The 13,032-nt window shown below is 39.1% G+C and overlaps 2 protein-coding genes across 2 annotated transcripts; both read left to right on the forward strand.

Moving 5' to 3' along the window:
- Positions 1 to 4,622: 4,622 nt before the first annotated feature.
- LOC144422127 (uncharacterized) lies at positions 4,623 to 10,283 on the forward strand. Its single transcript, XM_078111960.1, has one exon. The coding sequence runs from the start codon at positions 4,623 to 4,625 to the stop codon at positions 10,281 to 10,283; it is 5,661 nt and encodes a 1,886-aa protein (XP_077968086.1).
- Positions 10,284 to 10,289: 6 nt separating this feature from the next.
- On the forward strand, positions 10,290 to 10,820 carry LOC144422128 (uncharacterized). Its single transcript, XM_078111961.1, has one exon. The coding sequence runs from the start codon at positions 10,290 to 10,292 to the stop codon at positions 10,818 to 10,820; it is 531 nt and encodes a 176-aa protein (XP_077968087.1).
- The last annotated feature ends 2,212 nt before the right edge of the window (positions 10,821 to 13,032 follow it).

A 13,032-nucleotide genomic window follows, 5' to 3' on the forward strand; every position in this document is an offset into this window, starting at 1 on the left:
ACACTAATACAAATATCGAGCCGTAAAAAAAGTGCTCAAGGCTGCAAACTCCACACCCATGTAGAAATGATGGGCAATGACCCCAAGATGAATAATCACAAATAAAAAAAACTTTATGTCTGAAATCAAACTTGGGCCAAAAAGGTCCCCTTATCTGCCGGACTAAGACTTTGGATGGACTTTGGATGATGAGAAACAGGCATATTAGTTTACGGTCCCCCAATGAGTGTAGTGCCACATATACAAAGGCAAATATTTTACGGATCTTGACATTCTATCCCTATAGTCGGATTCGGAAGACTTTTGGCACAGGGTACTCAGATTCTCAAAAAGGACAATGAAAATATTTGAGACAGACGTGTGAATAATTATGCACTACTTTAATGTGTGCTGTATTTGTGATTTCCATTTTACTCCCATTTCTCTGCGCGACTATGACATAGGCATTTTACTTGTTCTGATTAAAATTTGGCTTTGTTTGGTGCCTATTTCAATTTTGAAAAGCGCTATAATTTTATAGAACACCCACGTTCTACCGAAGGACAAACGTTTAGACATATTGGGTTCCTATACATAGCCGTTGCTATCATTGTATTTAAAGTTTTCTTTTTTCGGAAGTTTGTCAGAAGATGCTTCTGTGCTGAGGAAATTGAATAGATCATTTCATAAACATTAAAAACGAAATTGACAATTACTCATATAATTTACCTATTGAGCTCATTGCTCATTACAATCATCCAATATGATTATAAGTTCTATTTAAAACGTAACGACAGATAGATGAGAGATGCATCCTGGAAATTAACTCAGGATTGTGAACGAATGCTTAATTATCGATTGCGCTTGAAGTCGAATCCATTCCAAATTTCAACAGTTAGAAAATTGAAGAGCCTATAAATATGATCTTCTTTCATCCTTTTTCACATTTCCTCTGAATTACTTGGAGATCAAATACTATACCACTTCCTCCACTATGTCAAATTTCTGTTAACCAATTTTAGCGAGCGAGTGTTCAAAGATCGGTATGAGAACAGAAAACATTTTTCTTAATATTTCGCTGTTAGTGAACCGCAAGATGAAAAAGTTCTGGAAACATTGTAGTGGTATTAACATTTGAAGGATCTTAAGCCGATGTTTTTGTTCTAAACGGGTACATCAAAGAAATGGATTTAGATATAGTCTATCTGGCGATCATCAGACCTAATTGGTACTTTTTCGGGGTTGATTTACCGTATTATTCTTCAGTTTATTAATACAGACTGCTAAATTAAATATAGAATGACGGGATTTCAATATTGCTTTTATTGCGAAATCAACTTGAAAATATAAATAGTTTTTGGGACAATAAAAAATATACGGTAATCCCACTACGTGTTAGAAAATGACTCTAACAGAGATGTATCAGAGAACTAGCAGGCGATAGTGCATGCAGGAAGGATCTTTAAATGAGGCGGGGTTAAAATTCGAAATTTCCAAACCATCTCCGAGATTACATGCTTGTCTTACACTTGCACAGTGTGTCCCACATTCGAGACGATTGTCTTTCTTCCCCAACATTAAAAAAGTTGACTTTTCAGCGTATAACGATTTATCTGTCTAGTAAAATTTAGTTGTGTTCAACGTAACTCGAAATTGTATCGACTTACGGCAAAATGAAGTTATGGACATAGGAAACTACACGGACAACGTGAACTTATATCAATATGTCCGCTTCTGCTTGTTTAAAGACTTGCTTGGAGTGATATCGTATACCGCCCTATTAGTAGATTGTAGCACATTACATAATCTATCGCTGGGCATAAAATAACAAATCTTTATGTGTGTGGTATCCAACTTCAACCATTGCGTGAATTAATATGTTCTTTCTGCTTGTCTAAAGCCTTACATAGAGTAGTATCGTGAAACGCCCTAATAATAACTAACAGCACAATGCATAACCTGTTGCTGGATATAAAATACCAAATCTTTAGGTGTGTGTGGTCGTGAGGTGGCGGGCCTCATTGAGTTTGTTAACATAATCGCCGACGCCATTGAGGGTGATCAGCTCTATTTCGTTATTGTGACGTCGCAGTGGCGTAATTTTTGGATGACGAAGTCAGGTGAGGGTCAGGAATGATATATGCAAAAATTGTTACGCTAAGTTAACTAGAAGTTATTGAGGTACGAAACTACACCCATAGCGGACACACAGGCGTATTCATCACGATTGCATTATGGTCGCTATTATTAGGCAAGCTCTATTTCGTTATTGTGACGTTGCAGTGGCGTAATTTTTGGATGACGAAGTCAGGTGAGGGTCAGGAATGATATATGCAAAAATTGTTACGCTAAGTTAACTAGAAGTTATTGAGGTAAGAAACTACACTCATAGGGACACACAGGCGTATTTATCACGATTGCATTATGGTCGCTATTATTAGGCAAGCTCTATTTCGTTATTGTGAATTCGCATTGACGTAATTTTTGGATGACGAAGTCAGGGCAGGGTCAGGAATGATATATGCAAAAATTGTTACGCTAAGTTAACTAGAAGTTATTGAGGTAGGAAACTACATCCATAGGTGCCATTACGAATAACGTCGCTATTATTGGGCAAGCTCTATTTCGTTATTGTGACGTTGCAGTGACGTAATTATTGGATGACGAAGTCGGGTGAGGGTCAGGAATATTATATACAAAAATTGTTACGCTAAGCCTAATATAAGTTATTGAGGTACGAAACTACACCCACAGCGGACACACAGGCGTATTTATCACGATTGCATTATGGTCGCTATTATTAGGCAAGCTCTATTTCGTTATTGTGAATTCGCATTGACGTAATTTTTGGATGACGAAGTCAGGGCAGGGTCAGGAATATTATATGCAAAAATTGTTAAGCTAAGTTAACTAGAAGTGATTGAGGTACGAAATTACATCCATCGGTGTCATTACTAGTAATCGTCGCTATCATTGGGCAAGCGTTATTTCGTGATTGTGACGTTGCAGTGGCGTAATTTTTGGATGACGAAGTCAGGTGAGGGTCAGGAATGATATATGCAAAAATTGTTACGCTAAGTTAACTAGAAGTTATTGAGGTAAGAAACTACACTCATAGGGACACACAGGCGTATTTATCACGATTGCATTATGGTCGCTATTATTAGGCAAGCTCTATTTCGTTATTGTGAATTCGCATTGACGTAATTTTTGGATGACGAAGTCAGGGCAGGGTCAGGAATGATATATGCAAAAATTGTTACGCTAAGTTAACTAGAAGTTATTGAGGTAGGAAACTACATACATAGGTGCCATTACGAATAACGTCGCTATTATTGGGCAAGCTCTATTTTGTTATTGTGGCGTTGCAGTGACGTAATTTTTGGATGACGAAGTCAGGTGAGGGTCAGGAATGATATATGCAAAAATTGTTACGCTAAGTTAACTAGAAGTTATTGAGGTAAGAAACTACACCCATAGCGGACACACAGGCGTATTTATCACGATTGCATTATGGTCGCTATTATCAGGCAAGCTCTATTTTGTTATTGTGGCGTTGCAGTGACGTAATTTTTGGATGACGAAGTCAGGTGAGGGTCAGGAATGATATATGCAAAAATTGTTTGTCTAAAGCCTTGCTTAAAGCGGTATCGTATATCACCATATTAATAGATCGTAGCACAATACATGATCTATTGCTGAACATAAATAACAAGTCTTTATGTGTGTGTATAACGCTCTATTAGATTGTAGCATGATACATGAGCTATTGCTGGACAGAAATTGGTCAGAATGGGATATCGTGAACGTTCTTTGGCGACAATTTAGTCGCTTGTGATCGTTGTTTATTTTGAGCTCTGCACAATGACCCCGATAAGAGAGAGGTCGCTGACGTATTGAGTTTGTTGACATACTCGTAGGCGCCATTACGGGTGACCGTCGCTATATTTTGGCAAGCTGTATTTCGTTATTGTGACGTCGCAGTGACGTAATTTTTGGATGACGTCATCAGGTGGGGGCCAGGAATCATATATCCAAAAATTGTTACGCCACGCCCACTAGAAGTTATTCAGGTAAGAAAGTACATGAGACCCTTTATTGTGTATTAATGTTTACTAATTATTCTGTATTTTATTTAGTTATTTAATCCCGGAATCTATCAATATTTGTAATCAAACTCAGACTCTGACACAAACCCAGTGCTCAGTGTGTTAATCACAAACTCTGTGCGTGTATTATTGAAATTCAAACTTTAGTTGAGCCACAAACTCTATGTGCATTGTGAATGCTATTGCCGTATTCTGTCGTGATTTCAAGCGGAATATTACAACAAAGTTCTTCCAATTCGTGTGATCTTCTGAGGTGTTGGGTTCAAAAGTTCAAGACTGTGAGTGGGGACTTAATGTTGCGAGTTTGCATTGCAAATTGTAGGAGAACCGGGACGTGGTACTTGACAGTGGTTGGGTATAAACGTAGCGCAGTTTGAGTATCCAATTCCGGGCGTTACACAATTACAAATAAAGATTCGTCTCCTACGTTTTACGTAGAGAATTTCAAATACATAGTTATTCTACAATTTCGAAGAATAATTGCATTCTATCGTGGACAATTTCATAACGGAATAAAGCTATTCATATTGCGAGATGTCTGATGAAGATGGTATTGTTTCTGAACTGCGAATGAAAAAGAAAAGATCTCGTGCGGGATATGAAAGCCACTTTACAAAGCTTCTGAAAACCATTGAGGATCTAATGCTGGACCCACAGAAATACAAAGAGGTTGTGGGTGCAAAAGAAGCTGTGGATGCTGCATTTGAGAACTGTATTAATGCTTGTGAAGACTTTCGAAATTCTGTCAATACCGGTCTGGAGATGGACAAGCTTGAGTTTGAAGAAGCGACTGTAAAGTGTGATGAAATTTTCAGAAAGAAAGCGGTATGTGATAAATTATATGGGGAATATTTGCAGCGATACAATGCTGCCGCCAGCAAAAATAACTCTGTGTCTAGTAAATCAAGAAAAACAAGTGTTGCTTCTCATAGAAGTAAATCTTCAAATAAATCATCTGTGAGATCATCAGTAGCTGCCAGAGCTCGTTTGGATGCCAAGCTAGCTGATCTTCAAGCTAAACGTGAACGTGAACAAGCTACTTTGGAAAAGGAGAAATTGAACATTGAAAAAAGAGCTTTGGATGCGGAATATCTTGCAGATGAAGCGAAATTGATAGCTGAGAGTTTCGAAGAAACTGAAGGATCTATCATGAGTTCTAATTTGGATAGCAATCAATTGGAGTATACAAGTTGTGCCTCTGAAAACTTGGTCAGTGGGATAGAGCCATTGACAAAACCTAAATTTGTGAACATTTATGATCCTAAATCTAATGTGCCTTTTGTAAAGACTGAACCCTCATCATTTGAGTTGCAGCCGATTCCTGAAAGAAAAATAGAGAACATTCCTATATCAAGTCCTGCTGTGGTTTCCCCTGTAAAGACAAACTTTTCTGATGTTCGTGTGCCATTGATGACGTCAACATTGACTAATGCTATAAACATGTCTAATCCTGGACTGCAGAGATCGTCCGAAGTTCCTGTCACATCGTTTGTACAATCTGGACATTGTGTTTACAATCCGGTAATGAGTGGCATGCCGGTGTCGAGTTATGCCCCGGCCACAGGTGGTGTGTCGGTGGCGAGCCAATTCCCAGTCACGAGTGGCGTGTCTGGAATGGGTGAATATCATCGTGTGAGCAGTGTTCCTGTCCAGAATGTCTACGGTTCGAGTGTAGCAGTGACATCTTTGAGCTCTCCTGCAATTCCTGTGTATCCGGTGGTTCCTACATGTCCAGCATCAATGGGTGAACATCTGAAAGTTGATCTACCTGAGTTCGATGGTGATCCACTGAGGTATCCAGAGTTTCTGAGTGAATTTACAGCAGCAGTGGATGTGGAAAATATTCCAGCAAATCGTAAGCTTATTATTCTTTTAAAATGTACGAAGGGCATTGCCAGAGAGGCAATTCGGTCATGTGTAATTACTAAACCATGGGAAAGGGGTTACAAGCGGGCCCTAGACATTCTCAATGAGAGGTTTGGCAAAAAACATATGATTATAGATTCCTTTATGAAAGAATTGATTGAAGGAAAACCTCTTCGTGATAATAACTCTGCTGACTTGCATAAGTTAGTAACATTAATGGATAATTGTGAGATTGTTTTTGACCAATGGGATTGTATGGATAATCTTAATAATAGTGTTAATTTGAAAAAGATTTTTTCCAGGTTGCCTGAAGATTTGCAGTCTGGCTATGCTAAGATTGCAAGCGGCATTTATGAGGTGGGGAGGGAACCAATGTTTTCCGATTTAAAGGATTATGTTATGCAAATTGCTCGTGGTGCTTCTACCATGTATGGGGAGATTGTCTGTTCGAATAGGGAACAGAAAAAGTCGAGAAGTCCTAAACGAGGGACTGTTCCCAAGACTAGGGATAGGGTGTCCTCCTTTGTGACCGATTCCAATGCTATACCTAGTAGGGGGGCCATTGCAAAGTTTGATTGTCCTTTTTGTGGGTCAGGTAATCAACATCCATTATGGAAATGCCTGAAGTTTAAGAAAATGACTCCTAAAGAAAGATCATTGTGGGTGGGCAGAAATGAATTGTGTTATAATTGCCTTTTGAGTGGTCACAAAGCAAATGAGTGTACCCGCAATGTGTTATGCAATGTTGATGGATGTGGCAAAAAGCACAATGTGCTGCTGCATTTCCCACCTCGGCAAAAGCCGGGTGGTTCTACTAATCCTGTAAGTTCTTGTTCAGGAAAAGAGACGAGTGCTCCGGTCAGTGGGGCCGGTGAGAAAGCTACATGTGGAGCAACTTCCTGTAGCGTGGAGGCTACGGGAGGGGTTGGGAATGTTAGACTCAAAGTGTTGCCAGTCACGGTCAGGGGTAAGGCCATAGGAGGTAGGGAGATATCAACCTATGCCCTGTTAGACCCGGGATCTACGGTGTCCCTTTGTACTAGTGGGCTCATGAGGGAGCTAGGTATAAGTGGGGTTAAAACCAATTTTTCTGTGCAGACTGTGACTGGTCATAAAATCCAAGAGGGGTTTGAGGTAGCGTTGACTGCAACGGGTGCAGGCAACTCCCTAGTGCTGGATAGAGTTCTAACTGTTGAGCGTTTGCCAAACTTAAAATCGAGTATTCCCAGTGTGCGTGATACTGAATTGTATTCACATTTTTCCCATGTTGATATTTCTGATAATACGGATAGGGAGGTCAAGCTTCTTATAGGCTCAAATGTCCCAGATGCCCATGATGTGTTAGAGGTTAAACGCGGGAAAAGGGGACAGCCCAGAGCGGTGAAAACCTTGTTGGGGTGGACACTGTTTGGCCCAGAGAGTGTTTCTAATTGTGATAATAATTTTGTGAATTTTATTCATTGTGATGATAATATTTTACATCGCCAATTGTGTCAAATTTATGAGCATGATTTTAATGATAATGCATGTGAATCTGCATCCTCACTGTCTGTTGAAGACAAGCGGGCATTGTCTATCATGGAAAAAACTGTTTGTAAAGTTAATGGACATTATGAAGTGGGACTCCCATGGAAGAATAAAGAGGTAAAACTTCCTAATAATCGTACCATGGTTGAGAAACAATTAATGTACCAAAGGAGAAAATTTATTCGAGACCCAGAATTGTTTGAGTGTTATAAGAGCGTGATAAATGATTACTTGGACAATGGGTATGCGAGAAAAATACCTAATGATGAATTGGTGACTAGTGACAAAACTTTTTATTTGGGGCATCATAGTACGAAACAATCAAAATTCCGTGTAGTTTTCAATGGGGCCGGAACTTTTCGTGGGGTTTCCTTAAACGATAATTTATTACAAGGACCAGATTATGCGAATAATTTGGCTGGAGTTCTCTTGAGATTTCGACAAGAAAGAATTGGTGTGATGGCAGATATCAAGGCTATGTTCCATCAGGTGAGAGTGAGGCCAGAAGATTGTGACTCGCTTCGGTTTTTGTGGTGGCCGAATGATGATTTGTCATCTCAAGCAAGTGACTATTCCATGTTGGTACACATATTTGGAAGCCGTTCAAGTCCATCAGTTGCAGGTTTCGCCTTGAGGAAATGTGCTTCAGATAATGAGCCGGGTGTTGAACAATCGGTAGTTGATACTGTGCTGAAGAATTTTTATGTTGACGATTTGTTGAAATCCTTAGCAAAGAGTGGTGACGCTATAAACTTGGTTAAGCAATTGTCTGTTCTACTGGAAAGTGGTGGATTCCATCTGACGAAATTTATCAGCAATTGTCGAGAGGTGCTTGAGCAAATTCCAGAAAGTGAGCGAGCAAAGACTTTGGTGAATTTGGATCTTGATAATCTACCGGTGGAACGAGCCCTGGGGTTATATTGGGATACTGATTTGGATAAATTCGTGACCAAGGTGAATGTGAAAGACAAACCAACTACAAGACGGGGTATGCTTTCTACCATGAGCCAGATATTTGATCCGATTGGATTTCTGCAGCCATTTATTTTGCCTATGAAGAAAATTCTGCAGAAATTATGTAAACAAGATTTGGGGTGGGACGATGAAATTCCTGATGGTGAAAAGGCTTGCTGGATGAACTGGTTGCAAGATTTACCGCATCTGGAAAGTGTTTCTATTCCTCGTTGTTTGAAATCATCAGATATGAATGACCCTAGTGAAATTCAAATGCATATTTTTTGTGATGCAAGTGAAACCGGATATGGATGTGCATGCTATATGCGAATGTTGAACAAGTCTGATGGAACCGTGCATTGCAGTTTTGTTATGGGAAAGTCAAGAGTGACACCTTCAAAACCAGTGACTATACCAAGGCTAGAGTTGACTGCGGCAGTGGTAGCAGTGAAGTTGGGTCAGTTTGTGAAGACTCAGCTGGAGTACAAAATTGATAGAGTAATTTATTGGACCGACTCAATGTCAGTGTTGCAGTATATCACTAATACGACAAGACGCTTTCATACTTTTGTGGCGAATCGTCTTGCTGTTATTCATGAGGGATCAGAGCCTTCGCAGTGGAGACATATTGACACGAAATGTAACCCGGCTGATATTGCATCTCGAGGTTTGAAACCGTATCAGTTGGACAAGGCAAAGATTTGGTTTGAGGGACCTGTTTTTTTGATGAGAGAAGAAAGCCTATGGCCAAAATCAAAACCTATTCGTGGCATATTAAATAATGACCCTGAATTGAAGCAAGATTTATCTGTGTATTGTGTCAGAGATAACTTGAAGGAAAATCCAATCAAGCATTTGCTTTCGAGATACTCTACTTTGGAGAAACTTCAGAGATCGACAGCTTGGCTTTTGAGATATCGATCTTATCTCAGATGGAAGGTGGCTAAATCTCGAGGTGATGGAGATGTCGGTCAGCTGAAAACAGGACATTTTGAGATTTGTGAATTACACTGTGCAATTGATTGCATAGTAAGATTTGTGCAAAGAGAGCAGTTTGGAAAACAAATCGATGCTTTGCATAATCATTCATCTTTGGAAGAAAGGATTGTCAGGACGCCAAAGAAGTCATTATCAAGAAATGAGCAGATGAGATCAATACAGAAACTGAATCCTATTGTTGTGGATGGGATCTTGAGAGTTGGTGGTCGTCTTGATCGTTCACATTTGCCATTGGAAAGTAGATATCCAGTAATTTTGCCGAGTGATAGTTATGTTACTAATTTGGTGATTGACATGTATCATGAAAGAGAAGGTCACAGTGGTACTTTGCATGTTTTATCTGCAATTCGTGAGAAATTTTGGATTATTAAGGGACATGCAACTGTGCGTCGAAGATTGAGCAAATGTTTTACTTGCTGTCGATGGAACTCTAAGGTGGGGGAGCAAGTGATGGCACCGTTACCAAAGGTTCGAGTGACACCTAGTGATCATGCCTTTATGGAAACTGCCTGTGATTATTTTGGACCAATATTAGTGAAGAGAGGCAGGAGTGAGGAGAAAAGATATGGATGTATGTTCAGTTGTATGGCCACACGAGCGGTTCATATCGAGATTGCTAAGTCACTGGATACTTCATCGTTCATAAATGTGTTTCAGAGATTTATAAACAGACGTGGACGACCAAGGAAAATGTACAGTGATAATGGAACAAACTTCATTGGTGCTGAGAGAGAACTTCGTGAAGGGATTCAAAATTGGAATCAAAATCAAATTTCTAAAGTTATGCAACAGCAAAACATTGAATGGTGTTTTTCTGTACCTTTGGCTTCACATACAAATGGAGCATAGGAAAGAATGATAAGATCTTTTCGAAAATTGATGAGAGCAATTGCTGGGGAGAGATTATTAGATGATGATGCTCTGCATACATTTACAACACAGTGTGAAAGCATTTTAAATGGGAGACCAATTTGTCCGATTGGAGATAGCCCGGATGATCTCGCAACTTTGAGTCCTAATATGTTGTTACTTGGTAGGCCTAATCCGAATCTACCTCCTGATCAATTCATGAAAGCAGATGGATATAAGAAGTCGTGGCGCCAGGTACAATTAATGACAGATTGTTTCTGGAAGAGGTGGTTGAAAGAATATTTGCCAACATTGCAGTTGAGGCAAAAGTGGCACAAGCCTGTGAGAAACTTTGCCATTGGAGATATTGTTCTCATTGTGGATGAAAAGACTAAGAGAGGATTCTGGCCGAAAGGGTTAATCGAGGAAGTATTTCCTGATTCAGATGGGCATGTCCGCAGTGTACGTGTGAGGACTGCGGATTCTTGTTACATGCGAGACATTCGTAAATTGTGTTTGTTAGAGGGAGTTGTGTAATTTTTGTATATATTGTTTTTCATGTTTTCATTTCGTGAAAATGAGACATGCGTCCTTTTGGTGGTCGGTAATAACCGTGGGATGTAGACGGTTCTTAGGGGCCGGTGTAATGGACGCAGGTCGCATTTTGGTAGTTCTTGTTTATTTCTTTATCGTATTCGAGAGAGTGGGAATAGTAGCTATGTCGCAATATGTTTGTCTTGCACGCTATTGGCTGAGGCAATCGACCGACGACGACTCTTGTTCTATAGTTAGTTTCTTGTATTGCTCTCGGTTCTGCGTGAGCGGAGACGAGCTGTGATGGTGCAATCTGCAGTCATATGCTTTGCCGGTGTTTTAGGATTTAGTTGAGTGTGTTTTGTAGTTAGTAGATTTTGCTATGTTTATAATGTAGCTAGGGAATCATTATGTTAGGATATAGGATAGTCAGGGATTTATTGTGTATTAATGTTTACTAATTATTCTGTATTTTATTTAGTTATTTAATCCCGGAATCTATCAATATTTGTAATCAAACTCAGACTCTGACACAAACCCAGTGCTCAGTGTGTTAATCACAAACTCATACAAACTCTGTGCGTGTATTATTGAAATTCAAACTTTAGTTGAGCCACAAACTCTATGTGCATTGTGAATGCTATTGCCGTATTCTGTCGTGATTTCAAGCGGAATATTACAACAAAGTTCTTCCAATTCGTGTGATCTTCTGAGGTGTTGGGTTCAAAAGTTCAAGACTGTGAGTGGGGACTTAATGTTACGAGTTTGCATTGCAAATTGTAGGAGAACCGGGACGTGGTACTTGACAGTGGTTGGGTATAAACGTAGCGCAGTTTGAGTATCCAATTCCGGGCGTTACAGCTACCTCGACCAGTGGTGTCGGGAGTCGCTTTCTCATATTAACTAGAGTGACACGTGATATCGGTCACTTAAATGTGTAAAAAGGCCGTCTTCGACTTTATTATTTTATTTATTATTCACGACTTTTGCTAGTATCCTGTTTGACTTTTTTCTCACTATGATTTAATTTTTAGACTCACTCCCCCAGGGTGACGCTGCTCGATAACCTCTTCTGGTTTATCGCGCCTCCCTTCACACTGAAAGTATTGTCTTATATGTGATTCGTATTTATTTTTGTCTACTGTGGACTTTTGGTATGTGATAAAATAAACTATTGACTGACTGTCTCGATGCCAATAACGTATTTTTCCATCCTAATTCGTAATCTATTGAGCGTCAGAATAAATAAGTGTGTGGCGTACCAAAATTGATATCACCACTCAGGTTCTTTCTGCCAGCTTATTGGACACTGAAGTTGCACTAGATGTCAATCACGAAATAATCTTCTTGCGGTTCCAAATACAGCAGAGTAACTAATTTAACTAACTAGATTAATTATACACCTGTAAGAACTTAATACAACCAAATACTCCAATACAATAAACAAATAAAAACATGAAAAACACAGTACAAATACCGTAGGATACCTACGTAACACAAGATACGGAATTGGTCTATGACGTCACAGTCATGAACTATTTACTTATAATGGGATACTAAAAACCGGGTAAAACATACCTAGATATACATATGAATAACTAGTATGACACTAAAGATACAACACAAATCCTATCTTATCGACAAACACGTAATATACATGGAAATACGCATAGAAATCACACAAGAAATAAACTGCGAAGATAGACTAGTTACGGAAGTGTTAAATACAAGCTAATTAGTGAACAGAGCTATGCCAAACTGGAGAAATAGTAAACATGTACTACTAATATCATTTTACAACAAGAATTACACAGATTAACGGCACGAAAACACTATAATAATAACCCAATATACAGAGGAAATATCTACACTACCGGCAGTCTGACAGACCAGCTAAAAGAGAAAGTTACCCAGTTGCTCACTAGTGACTCAAGTGGTAAGAATAAATATGGCCATACAGAATAAAACAGAACTATAGACGTGGTCGTCTCATTACTCCCCCCATTTTCAGATGGGAAATTACAAAGAAATTTTCCATCTTCAAAATTGAAAATCCACAAAAATATGAAGAAAATGTAAAGAACTGTACACTCAAATGAAATGTCTATCTAAAATCAAAACAATGAATTGTTAAAAGCATGATAAAACCATTATCACAGTCAAATCAAAAATAAATACATCAAAAATATCATGAGCAATCTGCTCATCATTTTCC

The sequence above is a fragment of the Styela clava genome, chromosome 4 (assembly GCF_964204865.1).
Source record: "Styela clava chromosome 4, kaStyClav1.hap1.2, whole genome shotgun sequence".
In the NCBI taxonomy this organism is placed as follows: Eukaryota; Metazoa; Chordata; class Ascidiacea; order Stolidobranchia; family Styelidae; genus Styela; species Styela clava.

What these genes read in the sequence shown, in the direction of transcription:
- LOC144422127 (XM_078111960.1), top strand. Translation starts at nt 4,623, where the DNA reads ATGTCTGATGAAGATGGTATTGTTTCTGAACTGCGAATGAAAAAGAAA.
- LOC144422128 (XM_078111961.1), top strand. Translation starts at nt 10,290, where the DNA reads ATGATAAGATCTTTTCGAAAATTGATGAGAGCAATTGCTGGGGAGAGA.